At 44.9% G+C, this 20081-nt stretch overlaps 1 protein-coding gene across 5 annotated transcripts in view; it reads left to right on the top strand.

The window, feature by feature from the left end:
- The window catches only part of LOC101823809 (aldehyde oxidase 3), an 89667-nt gene that overhangs the window by 14729 nt on the left and 54857 nt on the right, over positions 1-20081 (top strand). For all 5 annotated transcript variants that reach the window (XM_040753585.1, XM_040753584.1, XM_040753583.1 and 2 more), the window contains exons 8-14: positions 3059-3139; positions 5811-5955; positions 6764-6856; positions 11748-11899; positions 14148-14241; positions 17564-17673; positions 19354-19538. In XM_040753585.1, the coding sequence (XP_040609519.1) occupies positions 3059-3139; positions 5811-5955; positions 6764-6856; positions 11748-11899; positions 14148-14241; positions 17564-17673; positions 19354-19538 (860 nt within the window). The remainder of the gene's footprint in view (positions 1-3058; positions 3140-5810; positions 5956-6763; positions 6857-11747; positions 11900-14147; positions 14242-17563; positions 17674-19353; positions 19539-20081) is intronic.

The following is a 20081-nucleotide window of genomic DNA, read 5'->3' as shown; positions in this document are numbered from 1 at the left end:
TGACTTGCTGTCACTGCCAACACGAGTCCACCCTGGAGACAGGGAGTCCTCAGAACTGGGCTGCAGTGAATAGTAAAGATGGATCCATTGTAGAGGCTGGCTGTGGGAAGATGTGACTTGGTTCCACACCAGCTCTGGGACTCCTTCAATACAATGGGGTAATCACTGAAGGACATTTGGAATAGAGTGTATTTGCTCGTGTAGTCCCAAGTTGAATGGCAAACACACAGCACTTGCATATGAAATGTCTGATTTTCCCAATGACCAAGATTCAGAATCTCCCTTTTAGTCAACTGTGGCAAGCAAAGGAATTCTTGTGTTGAGGGTATTAGATTCTACCTTCATACTTTCTGATTGAGCAATTTCACTGCCTGAAATCCACTCCAGGAAAGTAATTAGAAGTAGGTCAAATGTTTACTATGAAAAAAATATATGCACCACAGTGTTATTTGTAATAAAGGTTAGCACTAACCTGAACATCTAGCAAGAGGGGATCACTTAAGACTACCCTGTCATAACTGTTTCATTGGACCTTACACTCACCTGGAATCTTTTTCAGTAACTTTTAAAGAATTTAAAAATAAAAATGACTTGCTTAAAGTGAAGCTATTTAAAATTTGTGAATCTGGCACCACTAAATATTATCAGCATATACAATATAAATGCAAATATGCAAAGTGAAATTATGAGTAGAAAAATAAACATAATGACAGTAGTGGTTACATCTACACCACACTATTAAGTAGCCGTTTTATTTCTGTAGACTTTCCAACACTTCAACTTGATTTTATTATAATCGCACATACACACAAAAATGTTTAATCAAAAAGGAATTCCCATAGATAATATAGTAGTTACATTAAAACACAATTTCCTCTAAAAGTCACACTCACTTGATTTGGAGTCTAGAATTAGAGAAGGGAGAGGCAGAAAGTGGAGAGAATAACGTGTGCTCTTTAGCCTACAGCCACTGTGTGTAGTGAAATATTCCTGCGGGCACTGACAGAGGGTCAGGCCTGCCACTGGTGTCCTTAGGCCCAAAGCAGAAGCATAAGTAGAAGAAAGAGCTGGAGTCTCATCTCTCTGTGCCCAGCTCTGTCCCACATCACTGGCATCACAGACCACATACCTGGCTTGTGTGTCCAAATTGTGCCCACTCCCAGTCACTTTTCCTTAGTGAGACAGGAACATCTCTCAGTGAGAAAGGAATGGAGCACAGGGGCTTACATGGGTCCTACAAGTGGATTTGGGGCTCCTGGGTAGAGGAATCCTGAGGCCATGGTGCCAAAAGCCTCTGGCTAACAGGTAGTGGGCTGCTGGCTGTGGATGGAATGTTCCCTAACTCTGGGATCTCTTTGTCCTCTGTGGAGGGACCCGGTAAGAAAGGACCAGATTAGGGACTCAGGGATCAGTGGCCTGAGGCCAGGTGGAAGTGGGCTTCTTGAAGCCACATTTGGTGTCTCCCACACCAGTAAGATATAAGTAAGGGCACACTGCAGGGTGTCAGCTCCCTTGGCTGTCACTTACCAAGGAATCCCAGTTCCTCTTGGTAGAGTAACTCTACTAGCTGCTTCTTTTATTCAAATCTAGAGTGCTCGGGTTAACTCTCAACTCACACACTCCACACAGTAAGATATGTATGTTGTAGAACAGCTACAAAGGGCTTAATTAAGGGGCTACACTTGGAAAGTGTGTGCAGTGAAGGCAGCAGCTAGCACAGGTGCAAAGAGCCATTGCAGGTAAGTTATTAAGAATCCAGTTAGAGAGCAGCTGGAGGCAGAGCCAAGCCAGGCTCAAGGCAAGTAGAGGCAGGTGGAGGGACTGACAGCCTATTTGGCACTCCAAGGAGAGGGCCAGTCAAGCAGAGTGGACTGTTGGTTTCTTCGGGTACACACACGGGGTGGACAGATTAGTGAGACCCTCAGTGGCAGTGAGGGAGCCCTCATTTCAGGTGACCCAGGTGACGGGGCTGCTCTTTGCTGCTCTAGTGTGTTTGATGAATTCTCAGGTCAGAATTTTCTGATATGGTTTTAATATTTCATGAGCTCCCAATCTTCCTCAATGGGCATCTTTTCTTCCCTGAATAAGCTACCACACTGTGCCTTCCGGTTTGTTGCTGGGTAGGAAGAGGTGATGTCTGCATGCACAAACCAGATACAGTGTCGTCCTGCCCTGAGGTTGCACTCAAAATGGAGTCACTCAAGAGCAAGGCACACTCTGAAATCCACTGTTCTACACAGCACAGAGTGACTCAGGGGACAACCCAATCTCCACAACTCCCCGTAAATGCAAAACACAACTGCTACTCCAAAGGGAGTAAGGAACAGCTAAGTCTGAGTCCAATGTAAGTGGCCACGGTCTGGGAACACAGACGCACAGCGTCCTGAATGACAGGTCCCGTGGAAGCCGTCACAGGAATTCTACAGTCACATTTTACAAAAAGAGAAAGAAGCCATAGCCGGGTGTGGTGGCCCGTGCCTTGAATCCTAGCACTAACAACCTTAGCTTGGTGGTTGGTAGAAGCTAGTAGACTGCTTAATATTTTACAAAGTCTTCCCTAATAGGACGCTGGGTCAGACCCAAAGGTGGGCAACAAATGACTGTTGAGAAGACTAAAAGCCCAAGGTCATTTTGACTCTGAATCAGCAAAATTCCAACTCTACAACTACAAAGTTCTAATCAATCCGCCTGGGGCTGCCTGGGGCTGGACACAAGGCGGCCTCTTAACTGCTTCCTGCTTCCTCCTGCTACCTACCAAACCTCTCTGCAGCCTCTCCTCCCCACTCCAGCTGTCCCCTGACCCACCCTGCCCTCCCCTGACCCCCCCCCCCCGCCCTCTCCTGCCCTCCACAGTCCCCTTGCCTCTCCTCCCCTCCCCAGTTCTCTACACCCTGTCTGCCCTCCCCTGTCCTCCCCTGTCCTCTCCTGCCACTGCCCTTATATCCCAGTCCCCAGTCCAGGCTTTTCAAACAGGAAATAGATATTCAATACGTGACAGCTAAGAACCATGTACCAATCTTTGCCACAGAGACTAAAACAATCTTTTTTTCTTCTTCAGGTTGACACCAAATTATATGAAAAAAAAGAATTTCAGCCCTTGGATCCAACCCAGGAGCTTATATTCCCACCTGAACTAATGGTGTGTTCTCCTCTGCTTTACTCAGTTTTGTGGTGCTTGTGAGAGAGTGTCCCATCAAGTTGTCCCCAATTGGGCCCTTGTTTGCTCCTCTGGGTTACTTTGTGTTATGTAGCCCGCCAAAGGCATGAAAACATTTTTTAAATTTGTTTAAAGACTTTGTCCATGTATAAGTTCATCTTGCCCCTAATCTTTGTCATACCCTATGTGCAAGGTACATATGTTCTGGTGCCCAACACCAATAAAGATCCACAGAGATTCAGGGTAATACTAGGACCAGCCAACAGCTCCACACGGGTACAAGGTTCTGAGCTGTCTCCTTGCATTGTTTCAAAGCACTTTCTGGGCATCCCTTGGACTCCTTTGTATTTGTTTCCCAAACTTCCATTAGGGGATTCCCAAGTATTCGGCTCCAAGCTAGACACCTAGATGCAGAAAAGACAAATAGCCTCTTGTTGAGAACAGTCTTTCCAATGTGGGCAGTGTCCCCCTCATCCGTTCTTTCCCCATGGGATAGCCTCCTGCAGTGGGGCACTTGCCTCTTCCCTGCCTTGATTGTGAGCCCACGCTTGCTGTGCAAGAGAAGGCGGAGCACTGCTTCACTGCCCAGGCACCACCACTCTGCACAGTTCTTAGCTGTTTTTTTGGGGGGGGACGGGGGTGGTTTGGCTTGATTTGGCTTCAGTGCTGTTTACGTCTTTAAAAATGACAACCACATGTGTGCAATACCCATAAAAGCCAGAGGAGGGCGGCAGATCTTCGGGAACTAATTATGGATGATTGTCAGCTACTGTGTGGGTGCTGGGAACCAAATTCAGTAACAACAGTGGCATTGTTCAGGATTTTTTTACATCTCTCTATGACTTAAGTGAAAGCAGCTGAGTTTGCACGTGGCTTTAGGCTGCAGACAGGTGTGAGAACATGCACCAGGAGCATTTTTTGACTCCACCATACACTCCTGAGACAACGTGAAGGAAGAAGGCAAATCGTACACTTTATTCTCCATTACAAAACAGTTTTGACTGTGGAACCCCTGAAGTGTGTTCTGGGGTACTGCCAGCAGTGTTTGGACTCTACTGAGAAGTGCCGGCTTCACCTGATGAGAGCCTATGGGACATTTGGGCGTCAGAGTTTTCCCATGGGCCCAGAACTCTCCTGCCAGTCATTTTTCCTACTCCACATACAGAGGACACAACTGAATGCAGCATTTACAGTGATAGAGAAACTTTCATTTAACCAGCCTGCCTTTAGTGACAGCTGGTTTCCATCAGCCTTCTGCCAGGATTCCTGTAGGAGGAAATTATTCAGTGAGATGATCCATTAAAACATGCAAATTATACCAAAAGACCTTCCCCGTGGATGTTCCCACAAAGAGCAATCGTGTTTTCATAAAATATTCTTGCAAGGGTATCATCAAAGTTCATTTGAAACAAGTTAAGCAATTCAATTGCTGCTTAAGAAATGGGGTTGCCTAATATTAAGTGGCAGAAATTGTTGAAATCATGTTTCTTCCAAATGTCCAGAACTCCAGTTTCGGGGGACACCAAGCAAGGAGCCTGGTGCCCTGGTGTTCATGTCGTCTTCACTTTAATGATCTGTGTCACTTTGACAAGACCACGTCTCTGATTTGGCCCTTGCTATATTTTTTCTTTGGTAAAACTAGATGAGTTGTTACCATATTTTCTCATTCTTTCATGCACACTGTAAATTAATGCCAGATGTGATTTCACTTAGTAGGGTAGAAATGATTTTAGACAGAAAGTATAAGCATATTAAATGATCCCTGTATCAAATCAAAACAGAGGGCATGGAAGTCCACAAGAGACAAGAAAGGAAGGAAACTAAAATTAAAAGTCTGCTTGAGTAAGCATAAAATTATCCTTGTGAATATTTATTTCACACTCATTCGTGTTAACATATGGCTACCTATCACAGCCATTTGTTTTAGAGAAATTGAAGGACGAAAACCTGAAGAAATTCTCCATGTTTACGACTAAGACATCCCACCAGTATTTTTCAAGTTCTCAGTCCTGCTTAAGACTCCTTAGACATCAGTGAGAGGTCCCACTGCTTTAATAAGCTTGGCAGTCTAGGTTTTCACAGGTTTGTGGCTATTTGGGGTTGGGTTGCCTTTTGTTCTTCAGCAAAACAGCTGTGCCCCATACTTCAGTGACCACGGAGACCCAAATGGCATTCATACATCATCCCTACTTTTCACACACCTCAAGCCAGACATAAAGAGAGTCCAGAGTTTTTCTAAATTGATCTGGGTACTTAGTTGCCAGGCTGGGACTAGAGCCTGGGTCTCCTGTTTCTTGGTACATTCAGCATGTTTCTCTGCCTGGTGATACCACACAGGCCTCAGCCCACATGTGCTTCATACCCTGATGATAGTCTATTGTCACTGATAGTTGGGTCTACAGACATTTCTTTGATTGGGAAATTGATATAATATCATGTATGTAAGAAGATTGTTTGTTTATGCTGAGGCTTCATTAAATCCACTTCATTTTTTAAGTTATAAGAGATAAGAAATATATTCCATGGAATTAATTATGAGTTAAGACATAAATGACTTGTCTTTGTTTTGTTACTGCCTGTTCAGTTGCAAGCTGTGATGAAGTCTGAGTATTTTGTCACTGACATCATTGTTGTCTGAATTTAAATACTACAGAGGATGGCAGAGGATCCCCAAAAGAGAGTTCTGATGTTTTGTGGGGAGAGGACTACCTGGATTGCACCAGGAACCCTAAAAGACCTCCTGGAACTGAAGATGAAGTACCCCAGCGCTCCGCTCATCATAGGCAACACCTCTCTGGGTGGGTAGCACGAAGCGGCTCCTCCTTTCTGTGCTGAGACCCAGATTCCTGAAAGGAGGAGAAAGCAGCAGCATCGGTCACAAAGCAGACCCTCAGCTGGACACAGGCTTGTTTCTTTGGCCCAGCTGATGGCCAGCTGGTTACACAGTGACCTTCCTGATTCACACAGCACCTTGGCCTTTCATTCCAACTACGGAGTGTGATTAGATTGCAGGGTAGGGGGATAGTTACGATTTTTTTCTGGTGCCAACAAACTTATAAAACACATCTTTATCTTACTGAGTTTCAGAGGATGAATCTATAGGTGGTCAGACTCAGCCTGAGTAAGGAGAAACCACTGAGAAGGGCAACGGGCTTCCTTTGCCATGGTCTTATTTCATTTTAATGAGTTCTAGGTCATGGTCTCATTTGCAAAGAGAAATTAAATGGAATCTAGCTGGTGTGTTCTCCCCCTCTTCCTCCTCCTTCTCCTTCCCCTCCCTGTCTCCCTGTTCCTTGCTCTCTTCCCCTTCCTCCTCCCCATTTCCCCTTCCTCCTCCTCCTCCTCTTCTCCACCTCCTTTTCTCTCCCCTCCTCCCCTCCCCTCCCCTCCTCCTCTTGCTGCACTGGGAAGAGAACCTGAGATGTCACCCATCTTAGACAAGAGCTCTCCTACTGAGCGATATCCTCAGCTCCCTTCACTTTTTAAACTTTTGGTACAGAGGCTCGCTGGGTGCCCGTTCCTGAACCACCAGGATTATAGGCATGTGCCACCAGGCCCAGCATGCCTGGTTTTATTCCCAGTGTTGATAATTCTTCTCTCATTTAGGGCTTGATATGAAGTTCAAAGAAGTTTCCTACCCAATCCTCATCTCTCCTGCCAGGGTCTTGGAATTACACACAGTGACTGATACAAAGGAAGGTATGTGCTCATCTCTTTAACAAGGTCCCTGTGCCATTCTCTTCTATCCTGACGAGGCCCACGTGCTGCCGATGGTTTGGCTGGAGAAAGCAAAGGCTGTTTCACACTAAGGAGGCCACAGGCTCATGAGATGGGAGTGGCACTACAGTGTTGAACCAGAACTAGTTCTTTGTAAAGAATATCTTCTAAATTTAGAAAATCCTGAAGAAGTTTGCACATCCTGTCTTGAATTTCAACTGGGCCTCAAATGATGTTTGTTGGTTTATCCAGACAGGGTTTCTCTGTGTAGCTCTGGCTGTCCTGGAACTAGCTCTGTACACTAGGCTGGCCCCAACGTCACAGAGATCCACTGACCTCTGCCTCCTGAGTGCTGGGATTAAAGGTGTGCCCTACCACCACCCAGCTTCCTTCTGCTACTTGTATGGTCCCAGGTCCTTGCAGAGAACCTTCCCTGTTGTCTTCTCTCTGGCATCTGAGGACATGGTTACCTGGCTCCTGTTAGGTAGCACACGGCGTTTCCCCAGGCAGGAGCCCGCAGTTATCCTTTCTCCATCACAGCAGAACGGATTCCAGTGAAAGCTGCAGCTATCCACCAAGGAGAGGCTCAGAGCTTCTTTCTCATAATATAGGACTCGATTCTGTGAGAAGTGTGAGTGGAATAAAAGCATTTGCAAACATTCATTTTTCAATTAGTTTTCAAGTCATTGAGTTTGTTACAGGCACAGACCTATAAGCTGTCAAGTCACATTTCCCGTGAAAGACATGGTTAACGTCATAAGCAGAAGATGTGTATGGACATTTCAGAGGATGATGTAATGACTGTGACATTTGCCGTTCATAGTTTCTTAAGTCTGTGGTAGAATCTTCTCAGCTAAGAGATTTTTTTCAAAATGGTGCTACTTTAGGATCATGAAGTTTTGTTGCTTTTTAAACTTTAATTAAAGAGAATCTGGGATTTACTTTAAGGAATGAAAAATACAAGTGTAAGTAAGCAATTAAGAGCCACCACACTTTGGGTAAAAAGTTACAAGCACTAGATTGAGAACCATATGTTCACATGTTCTTCTCAACACCTTGTATATTTTCTATTAACAAATGGGTTTAGGGAGGGAAAGGGATTTTTCCTTTAATGTTGTTTTTTTTTTTTTTGAGCCAGGCTTGGCAGCTCAGATGTTTTCCACAAATTTGAAGCCAGCCTGGGTTACATAGTGAATTCCATGACAGCTTGGGCTACAGAGTAGACCTCTTTCTCTTTCTCACTCTCTCTCACTCTCTTGTCTGTCTCTCTCTGTCTCTGCACTTCCACTGACAGAGTGTCTGAGAAACAGGAAAGAACCTAAGAGAGATATGCATGGTTCCCCAGAGAAGAGGAATGAGGCAAGATCTCCTGAGCAGATTGGGAATACGGCGAAGGGGTGGGGGGGGGGGAATGGGAGCTGGAAAGAAGAGAGGGGGGAGAAGAGGAAGAGAGAGTAGGTCATGTGGGAGAGGAAGTTTGAGTGGGGGTTAGAATATGGGGAGAATAGGATGAGAAATACCACAGCAGAGGGAGTTATAGGTTAGAAGAGAGATCTGGCACCAGAGAGACCTCTAGTGATCTAAAGGGATGACACCAACTAGCAAGCTAAGCAATAGTGGAGAGACCACCCTAAATGTCCATTCCTGATAATGAACTTGACGTCTACACTATATGCCATCCTAGAACCTTCATCCAATGACTGATGGAAGCAGAGGCAAACACCCACAGTTAAACACTGAACTGAACCCGTGGAACCCAGTTACACAGAGAGAGGAGCAATGAGCAAATTGACAAATAATGGGTTGGCAAAACCAGCAGAGACAGCTGATCTGAACAAGGGGGAGCTCCTGGAACCTAGACTGAGAGCTGGGAGGCCAGCATGGGACTGATCCAGACCCCCTGAGTGTTAGAGTCACGGAGGAGGCCTGGGTTACCTATGGGGCCCTGGGCAGTAGATCAGTGTTTATCCCTGGCATACAAATGGACTTCCTGTGTCCATAACACAAAGAGGGATGCCCTGTCAGCCTGGACTATTAGGGGAGTGCCTGGACCCTGCCCTGAGTGAAATGACAGACTCTGGATATCCCCTATGAGGAAGGAAGTGGGGATAGGGTGGGAGGCTGGGGGGGAAGGGGAGGTGCATGAGTAGGTGAGGGAGAGGGAACTGGGATTGACATGTGAAGCAAGCTATTTAAAATTAAAGTAATAAAAAAAAGTTACAAGCACTAGATTGAGAACCATATGTGCCCATGTTCTTCTCAACACCTTGTGTATTTTCTATTAACAAATGGGTTTACAGAGAGAAAGGAATTTTTCCTTTAATGTTGTTTTTTGAGCCTGGGTTGGCAGCTCACATCTGTAACCTTCCCATCTGAGAAATTGAAGTAGGAGAGTTTCCACAAATTTGAGGCCAGCCTGGGCTATATAGTGAATTCCATGACAACCTGGGCTACAGAGTAGACCTCTTTCTTTCTCCCAACCTCCCTCTCTTTTTCTCTCTCTCTCTCATCTGTCTGTCTCTCATCTGTCTGTCTGTCTCTCTTCCTCTCTCTCCCTCCCTCTCTGTCTCTCTCTGCCTCTCTGTCTCTGTCTCTCTGTTTTTGTCTCTCTCTGTCTCTCTGTCTCTCTCTCTCACACACACACACACACACACACACAGATACTCACACACTACTTTTTGTCTTGTAGAAGCCACTAGTACAGAAGACAATGTGTTGTTCTGGGGGAAATGCTAACTAACCCACATGTTCCTAGCAGCCTTGTCCTTGGAGAAACTGGGAAACTGCAGACCATACACAGAGGCTCACAAGGTGTCAGCGTTGCTGTCTTCACCCTTGCTTTCAATGTTGCTGAGTTGCATCACAGCTCTGAATCAGATGAATTAATTATCTCTGTCTTTATCTAGCTAATAACAGATCCTCATGTCCTAAGCTCTCTTTCAACAGCTGCTGAGTTGTAAGTAGACCCATGCTTTGTAATCTCTACTGGCAGAGATTTCTGTTTAGTCAATGATAAATCACAGCCCAATGAGGACAGGCCAAGGAAGTTGATATCCTGAGTTCAATGTGGGATTAAAAAAACATGGAGGGTAGAGAGGTGGACAGGTGCGCAGGTATTGTCTTTCTAGATGAGTTTGGCTGTTTGTTCTAAGTTAACCTATTGGGCAAAAACCCATAACCTTACTGAAGGGAATTCTGCACATAGATGAAGCATCAGCCACACCCATTCACACCATGAGACAGGCAACCCTTGCCAGGCAAGAGCCTGCTTCCTGCAGATTCTTCTGGCCACAGCCCTTTTGTGCAGCTTGCCAAAACTAAGTCACGAGCTCCCTCTGCCGAGTGTGCGCTGATAAAACAGAATGTGAAACATTTGCATTCGTGGACATGTAAGCCATTATACATTGGAATGTTTCTATAAAAAGAGACTCTGACGGAGACTGAATCAGGATGTTCTGTTAAAATAGAGACGTGCTAGCTGCACCTTTCTGGTTTGCCAACGAGATTTTCAAACATGGCTGCTGGTAGGTGACACTTCACAAGGACCAGAAGTGTCATCAGGAGGTGCTTGCAAACACCTCTTTCCACATCTTCCTAGCACTTACTGTTGCTGAAATCACATTACTTATTACTTGCCTAGTGATCTCTTTCCCTATCAAACGTTCACTTAAGAGGAGACCTCATCTGTATTCTTTGCCCAGGATGTTGCACACAGCTCAGAATCAGTTACTTAATGAATGAAGCAGGTCAGAATTTGTTTAGAGCGTCTTTAAAGATAATGGTTAACCTGAGAATGATAGAAAACTGATCACATAAAAACAAATACAGGTTTGGTAGTAAATAATAGAAATGAAAAAAGCAGGGCTGGAGAGACGGCTCAGTGGTTGAAACACTTGCCACACAGGCCTGAAGACCAGAGTTTGGATTCCCTGAAATGTACATGCTGAGTGGGTGTGATGGTTTGCCTGTCATCCCAGCTGTAGAAGGCAGGGACAGATGATACCCAGAGTAAGTTGACTATTAGGACTTTCCACATCAGCAAGCTCTGAATGTGATTGAGAGACCTTGCCTCGATGAACAAGGAGTAAGACTGATGGAAGACATTTCTAAAATCCCCCCTTTGCCTCTACCTGAATGCATGTTTCACACATGTGCTGGCACAAATGCAATTATGCCCACATACATAAGGGTGTACATGCACATACAAATAAAGAAAAATGAGAGGGAGCATGTTGACAAAGGAATGGAATTCAAGTTCAACTTTTAGATGGGAAAGGTTTAGAGTAAACCAAGGAAACAAGGGTTGTGCAAGGCATCAGAGATACAGTGGTCTAAAGCAGGTCTTCTCCCTGCCATAATGAAGTTATCATCAGATGGTGAAGGCAGATGTCACACAAACTACATGAACGTTTACAGCTAGGACCAGTGCAACAAAAGAAAGACCCATGCTGTTAGAGGGGAAGGTAACAAGGCTAAACTCAGCTTGGACAGGCAGATCTGAGATCAAAAGGTAGGTAGGAGGCATCTAGTCAAGAGGGTGGGGCCTCACTTGCAAAACACCAAAGACAGAAAAACAGTGCCTGGTACTGGGATGGGGGTGATGGGGGAGAGGCATCAGAGAGCCTTCTAGCTCTAGGTGAGGGATGTCTTGATAGCAGAGAGCAGTGAACTGCCCTGATGTTTTTGTTGCCTTTCAGGGATCAAGTATTATTTGTGCTTTTGTTTCTCCCTTGTACTTATAAGATTGTTTATAAATATGTGGAATATTTATGAGTGTAAAAGACAACATCATAGTCAACTCTGGCTATCTTTCTCTCACTCTCCCCCTCATTGCCAGGCTTACAGAATATTAACAAAGCTGTCTCCCTTTCAGGGCTGACGCTGGGCGCTGGTCTCAGCCTGACGCAGGTAAAGGACATCTTGACTGATGTGGTCTCCAGGCTCCCCGAGGAGAGGACACAGATGTACCGCGCTCTCCTGAAGCATCTCAGGACCCTGGCTGGGCAGCAGATCAGGAACATGGCTGTAGGTTCTCTTCACCTTCCTCTGGGTAGGGAAAAATGGCATTAGTCACTATTTCTCTTTCCAGCTGTAGCCACCTGTGTTTTCCGCATGACCAAATGAAAGGTTACCTGCATCAGATACCTGCGGAGTAAGCCACTTAAATGGCCAGGTTAAATGCAGAGATGGTGTCTCCTGATTCATTCCCCATGACTTGGATACTTCTGCAATTTTCTGTTAAGGATGTGTCTATCCAATCCTGACAGCCCCCAAAGAGGCTCTTGGACTTGTTATCTTATAAAGATGGGCTTGTTGAAAATAACTAACCTGGTCACAGATATGAGTGAGAGCCACACAGTTAGCTCTACATCTCCTATGGTCCTATACTGCCTCTGTAATATGAAGATTAAAATAATAACTACAAATACAATGGCCACATGAGTAACATCAACAGTAAGTAATGTAGAGCAGAGTATCATTGCTAGCCCTCCATCTCTCTATATGAAAGACAGGGTTAGCTCAGTGGTAGATCATCCACCTTGCACGTATGAGGTCCTGAGTTTGATACTCATCATAACAATAAAAGAATTGCTTGATTGTTTCTCCAGTCCAATCTAAATCTTCTCTGATGACTGTGGGTGTGTTAGGATTTTATTGCTGTGACAAGAGACCATGACCATGGCAACTCTGATGAAGGTAAACATTTAATTAGGGCTGGCCTACAGTGTCAGAGGTTCAGTCCATTATCATGATGACAGGAAGCATGACAGAGTGCAGGCAGACATAGTATTGCAGTTCTGCATCTGGGGCCACAGGCAACAGTAAGCGACAGTGAGACACTAGGCCTGGCTTGAGCATCTGAGATCTCAAAGCCTGCCTCAGTGACACACATCATTTAACAAGGTCATTCCTACTCAGACACGGCCACACTTCCTAATGAGGTTCACAGTGAGCCTATGGGGCCATTTTCATCCAGACTACCACAGTGGATTTGTGTTTTGGATGTCTATCTGGATCTCATAATATTCGTATTCTGAGTTGCCTGTTTTGGGATGCCTGTAGTATCCTTATTGGTCGTCTCATCTGTAGTTCACCATCTGATGTGCATTCTTCACTGGTGGAACCCTCAGTGGTTTTTCCGGGGAGGTAGATTGCTCAGAGCACAGGGGCCTGTCACAGGCCACATTTCCCATGCCATATCTCACCAGAATCTCTCAGTATGCTGCCAGCCAGGATGGGTCCCATAAGGCTTGGCTCGAAGGAGACAAACTTTTTCCACCCTGCAACCCTGCAGATGCCACCCATCTCAAGGTGTTAGCCAGTCTCTTCCTTCAAACACTTAAGGCCTCAACAACTTCATCATGCTAAACACACCTGGCCCCTACTATGGCCCCCACACTCATAGTCCCACCCTCCCACCAATACTTATAAGCAATCTGGTGGCTTTGTTCAACCATTTCCTGTCTGCTGTCACTCAAGCTACACATGCATAGCTCCAGAATAATGACCTCATCCATAAATCCCAACTTCAGCCCCTCCTTGATTGAAGTGGCTTTCATGGTCCTACTTTCTTTTTTTTTTTATTAATATTTTTTTTATTTTCCATTTTAAATTTAGATAAGAAACAAGGTTGCTTCACAAGTCAGTACGAGGTCCCTCTCCCTTTCCCTCCCCTCCTCCCGTGCCCTCCCCCCCCATCCCCCCCCCCGTTATCCCCTCTTTCCCCCAGGGAGGGTGAGGCCCTCCATGGGGGTGTCCATAGTCTGTCATTTCATATAGGGCAGGGCCTAGACCCTTCCCCAAGAGTTCAGGGTGAGAGTGCACCTCACATTGTTCTATGGGAGTCTAGAGACCGTGTGTATACTTGGGATGGGTACTGATCTGCTGTCCAAGGCTCAATAGATTACCTAGGCCTCCTCACTGACACCCAGATTCAGGGGGTCTTGATCAGTCCCATGCTGGATTCCCAGGCTGATGCCTGGGATTCAAGAGTTAACCTTTGTCTGGTCAGCTGTTTCTGGGGGTTCAACCAGCCCAGTCTTAATCCCTTTGATCATCAGTCCTCCCTCTCTGATACTGGCTTTCTTTTGTAAGTAATTACAATAAAATGACAAGTCATTGCTGTAAATATCTCAGAATTTTCAAAAGAACATGGAACCATGCTGGCATGTTCTATTCTAATTGCTGAATTATCCTGAAAAGTAATGCCATCCTCTGTCTATTCAGCACTCAACAACGAAAGCAATGGGTTACTTACTAAATTTTTTTTTAGTCCTTAGGTGGACATATTATCAGCAGACTGCCGACCTCTGACCTCAACCCTATTTTGGGTGTGGGCAATTGCATCCTCAATGTTGCTTCAGTAGGTGAGTTACTGGGTTCCTTCTAGTGAAGAGGAGAGTTTCCCAGACACTGAGCATAGAGATATGGGGTGAAAGGCACTCATCATTTACACTATTCGACAGAGTGCCGATGTCTCATTTTGTTGTGGAAAACCCTAGAAGCACACACATCAGGAAGATAGCAAAATTACACACTTCTGGAAATTGCGAATTGTCAATAAATCCACCTCCATTTGACTTATTCTCCGATTGTGTTAGGTATCATTAGTTGTCAACCTGACGTGTAGTCAACAAGAGACCACTCTTTAGGAACACCTGTAAGGAGTTTTCTAGAGTAGGTTAGCAGCTGGGCATGCCTGTGAGTTGTTGTCTTGGTTAGGTTAATTGGGATGGCATGACCCACCCTAACTGTGGGCCACAGCACTCCTTGGCCTTGGGTCCTGAACTGCAGAAGGAGGAAACAGCTAAGCAGGGGTGCACCCTGTTGTCTGCCCTGCTGACAGTGTAGGTGCAATGTGATCAGCTGTTTCAGCCCCCTCCCCCATGCCTGTCACCTTGCCGTCACCCACCCCCACGATGGACTGGACCTTTGAACAGTGAGTCAAAATAACCCCTTTCTCCCCAAAGTTGCTTTTGTCACCAGACACAGATGATCATCAAAAGTCAGAGCACTGTAGTTGGCTCATGTTACAGACACTGAATGGTATAGAGCAGTGTTTTACCCTCATGGTGGTTTTGTCTACCTGGTGATATGATTCACCTTGTCCTGTGCTTGTATATTTAGGTTTTAAAGCAATCCTTTACTTCCTCTAAAGCTAGACATCCCACTTGTCACAGGACACTTTTGATCCCAGATGTGGCCAGGATCACACACCCAGCCATTCTCCAGCAGACTTGAACTGAAGTCAGCTTGATTCTGACTCTGACCTCAACTTAGGGTCACTTTGCACATGCTGAGGACTTGATTACAAGACTGTCCCCATTTCAGACAACCTCAAATTGGGTCTCTGGGACTTCTGACCAAAATCAGGGTTTCCATGACCCCATTGTTTGTTTCTATTATTTTGCTACAATGACTCCCAAAACTCAAGCAATCACTTTACTGTTGTCTTAGGGTTTCTATTGTTGTGAAGAGACCATGAGCATGGCAACTCTTATTAAGGAAACATCCAACTGAGGTGGCGGCTTACAGTTTCAGAGGTTCAGTTCATTATCATGGTGGGAGCATGGCAGCATGCAGGCAGACATGGTGCTGGCTGCATCTTGATCAGAAGGCAACAGGAAGTAAACTCTATGTTACACTGAATGAAACTTGAAAAAAAGCCTCCAAGCTTGCCCCCACAGTAACACACTTCCTTCAACAAGGCCACACTTTTTAATAGGCCACTCCCTTTGTGGGTCACTTTCTTTAAAACCACCACAACTGTGTTTTCCCATCATATAAATATGGGTCAGGTTAAGCTATCACAGGAAAATACTTAGGGGAAAGGACACAGAGCTTCTAAGTCCTCTCCAAGCCAACTACTCTCCAGTCTTCTCCGCATGTTCCATCATCTGGACCCAGGCTAGATATGAAGAACCCACTTGTGTTTGCTAAAGTATCAATCCTATGATCACATGGTTGGTTCTCCTGGCAACCAGCTCCTATCCTGAGGCCATTCAAATACCCGCGAAGAGTCACTTCATTAATAAAAAGGATGCTTCCCTCACGCAAGAAATCCCATGGAGTTTAGAAGTCAGATGCTCTTACCTCTGAGAAAATCGCTCAGGCCTAAGAATTTTGTACCAGCAAACAGAATCAATAGGCACACACTAACGCCAAACAATCTGCGAGCTCTCCTGCCAAGGGCTCTAGAGCTTAGTGTCAGAGACCAGGGCAAAAGCAGGCACTGTGTGTGTGTGTGTGTGTGTGTGTGTGTGTGTGTGTGTGTATTACACGTGTGCATGTGGGTGTGCATGCATGTATGTACATCTGTGTGTGGTCTGTGTGTATGTGTGTGTGTGTGTGTGTATTACACGTGTGCATGTGGGTGTGCATGCATGTATGTACATCTGTGTGTGGTCTGTGTGTATGTGTGTGTGTGTGTGTGTGTGTGTGTGTGTGTGTGTGTGTGTTTGGATCAAACTCAAGGCCTTGAGTCTCAGGGCTAATCAAACACTCTACTACCATTGAGCTGGACAACCAGTGCCACATGGGTCCCATCACAGGAAATTCTATAGCAGAATCCACAGAAGAGGATCCATGATGATCACGTGATACCCTTCATGATGTCAAGGGTTGCTAAGTAAATCATCATTGATGCTCACCTTGCAGAATAAACATTTGAAAGGGAGGTTCCAACAGGACAGGACAGGAAAGTAGTCCCTGTGTGGTAAGACAAAGAACAAAAGAAAACTCTTGTTGGGCTACACATTACACAAGAAAAATCAGTCTATTTTCACTTAACTTTTGACCAAAAGTATATTCGTTAATTTGACCCAAAACCCTTTCCATCAATCCTGCTCCAGAATGTCTGTTACCCCTGGGCACAGATCACACCCACCTTCAAAGACAAAAAGATTCATCCTCACCCAGGCTCAGAATGAATACCCCCCCAGCAAGAGTTTCAAAATGTCACAATAAAAGAAATATGTCACCTTCCCCAGGTAGCTTTCTCTGGTTTAATGTTTATTTCTGGGTTCGTGTTTTAGGATTTGGGTTTGAAATAATCACATGACTTTATGGTTGTTTCATGTGTTGATGGACATGGCTGACATTATCCATATTTCACCTATTGATGTCACTGTCCTCAGGAATTATGTCCTCGTGCTGACCATATCCATTCAGACATTCACAGTATACCCCACCCCTCTCATTCATGCATTCTCTGTCAATCACACACACACACTATCTGGCACTGTGTCCACATGTACACACTGATTCAGGTTTTCCTGCCCCTTAATTCACACACTGTAAGCTAGGCAGAGTTTCCCACACACTGGATGATCCTGCTACTTCAGGGAGAAGACCGTTTTCCAGGTGAGAACCGGATCATGGGGTAGCATGATGTTGCAGGCAGCTATTTTTCCTTTTAATTCCCATCTTGGAACTTTTGTTTAGTTTTGTTTTTTGAGATAGAGTTTGTCGGTGTTGTCTTAACTGTCCTGGAACTCACTTTATAGAAGTCCAGGCTGGTCTTGAACTCACAGAGATCTGCCTGCCTCACCTCCTGAGTGCTGGCATTAAAGGCATGCGTCACCACTGCCCAGCTTGGAATTTGTTTTTAGAATAAGAATACTATTGGATATTATCAATAAAAGAGTCACAATGCTATAGTCCTTTGATGAAATGCTTTTCCTTTGGTAGAAGGAGCACAGCAAATCCCTCTGGATGATCGATTTCTTGCCCGACTACCAGATGCAAGCCTGAAGGCAGACCAAGTGCTCATCTCAGTTTTCATGCCCCTCTCTGGGAAGGTATGAGGTCACAGGTTCACAGCAGCCACTGGCATCTTTGACTTTTATCCTGAATTGGCCTTGGTGTAGAGAAGCATAGAGTTTGTATCAAATTCCTTATGCATGCAGAGATGCAGATAATTCCAGATTAGACATAGCCAGCTCCTTCAACAACATCTCACAGCTTCAGGATCAGGACACTTGGATCCACAAAGTCAGTCAATGTCCTGAATGTGTAGGTGAGGAGATTGCACTCCACAGAGGCTTTATCATTTCAGCCAAGATTTGTGGTGAAAGATTGGTGAAAACGGGACCACAAGCTGCCACCAGCCTCAGAAGAGCTAAGAAGAATAATCATCTCCACATTGTTTGTCCTTACTGTACCAGATTAGTGTTTTCTTTAAATTCATGATGATTACAGAGAAGTGTATGATGCATTCATGAGCTCTGGTTATACGAGGATGCTCTCAGCATCTCAGGTCGTTGATGGAGAGCTATAGCTCTGGCTCACTTTCTGTCCAATAACAATATCTGTTTGCTGTCCAGAAACTTGGGCAAATGTTGTTGGTAACTATCATCTCATAGGCTTTGTTCTTGAGAGAAGTTCAAGCAAAAACTGAAAAGTGGTGGTCACTGCCAAGCGTTCTCATTTTGTGGACACTTGCCCGCGGTGTCATTCATTCACCCACCAGTTATTGAGAGGCTTCTAAGTAGAGAGAATGCCAAGGGCAGACTGATAGTCACTTCCATTTACCAAAAACATTAATAGTTATCTTCTCTCTGCCAGGGCTCACAGATTGTAGTTTTAGCTAAAGTTCAGAGCTGAGGCCGAATAAATTAGAGCAGTAAAATTAAGGATTTGCTTTCATTGATTGATCAGCAGATCCCAACATGCAGAACCCTGTGGCTAGCTTCAAAGGGTCTCAGGTATCAAAATAAGTTTTGCCAAATGAGAAGAGAAATGTTGTTCTAAGCATGGAGCCTCTTCCAGGATTCACCTGTTCTAGAGAGGATATCTTAGTGAGTAGGATGACCCTGAAGTTAAAAAGAAAAGCACATCCCATACTGCATCACCCACATTGTGTTCCTGTCACCCCCAGAAAGTTCAACCTAAATCAGTTCATAAAGAGAGAATCAGATAAACCTAGTAAGGGACAGTCCACATGCATTCTATGGTTCCCCAAATTGAGTGTTGTGAAAGAACAAAGCTCAATACTCTCCCAGGACAAAGAAACTATGGGAGTGGTGATGATGCCACCTTCACCGCCAAAGGCAGGTGGGGTCCTGCTTGCACGCATGTAGAAATGTGACTATGGACTGTATTAGATAATAGCACTGTATCGTTACCTGCTAATAAGGCTTGCTGTTGATAATACTGTTGACATGGAGCTATAGAGGAGAAAGCCCTTGTATTTTAGGAGTTACTTATAGAAACATTTAGCAATGAATCATCATGGTGTCAATGATTCATTTCAACTAAGACTGAGTGTGTGGGGGCATGGGGGTAATCTTAAGAGTAGGCGTATGTGACTAGTCACTGGTGAATCCATGCATATAGGTAAAGGATAGATAGATAGATAGATAGATAGATAGATAGATAGATAGATAGATAGACAGACAGACAGACAGATAGTTCTGGTCTTAAGACTGTTATAGACTTGAAATATTTCTAAATAAACAATCATTCTTCTCATTTTCCAGTGGGAGTTTGTGTCAGCTTTCAGACAGGCCCCACGTCAGCAAAATGCCCTTGCAGTAGTGAACGCTGGGATGAGGGTCGTTTTCAAAGAGGACACAAGCACCATTACAGACTTCAGCATCTTATATGGAGGGATGGGCGCCACTACAGTCAGTGCAAAGAGATCCTGCCAGCAGCTGATCGGAAGGTGACTTACAAACGTTTGTCCTTTGAGTAGTGGCAACTGACATGATTGTCAAGGAAGGGGCTGTGCCGTCTCTCTATGGTGTATAACACTTTGGAGAGAGCACAAGAAAAACAGCATGCACAAAGACGTTGCTTCGTGATAGGATATTCCTGCGTGAGAACATAAATTTGAGCAACCTTGTTTAGATTTTAGGTTTACTTTGGCAAGTGAACCAGGCTTTTTGGGGGGGCCATCAACCAGCTCCCAGATCAAGACACAGAGACTTACTATCAGTTTTGTGGCTCAGCCTAGCTTAGGCACGTTTCTGGCTACTCATTTAACTTAAATTGACCTGTTTCTCTTTATGTATCTTTTGCCTCGGAGCTTTTTACCTTTCTTGCTTCTGTACATCTTACTTGTCCTGCTTCTTGTGTCTTCTGGCTGTTGTCTCCTTGGTTCTCTCCTCTCATCTTCTTCCTCTGGTTTCTCCTCCGATTTACTCTCTTTGCCCGCCAGCCCCACCTATTCTTTCTCCACCTAGCTATTGGCCATTCAGCTCTTTAG

Source organism: Mesocricetus auratus, unplaced genomic scaffold (assembly GCF_017639785.1).
Source record: "Mesocricetus auratus isolate SY011 unplaced genomic scaffold, BCM_Maur_2.0 Super-Scaffold_100010, whole genome shotgun sequence".
Lineage (NCBI taxonomy): Eukaryota > Metazoa > Chordata > Mammalia > Rodentia > Cricetidae > Mesocricetus > Mesocricetus auratus.
This window is presented reverse-complemented; position numbering and strand designations above follow the sequence as displayed.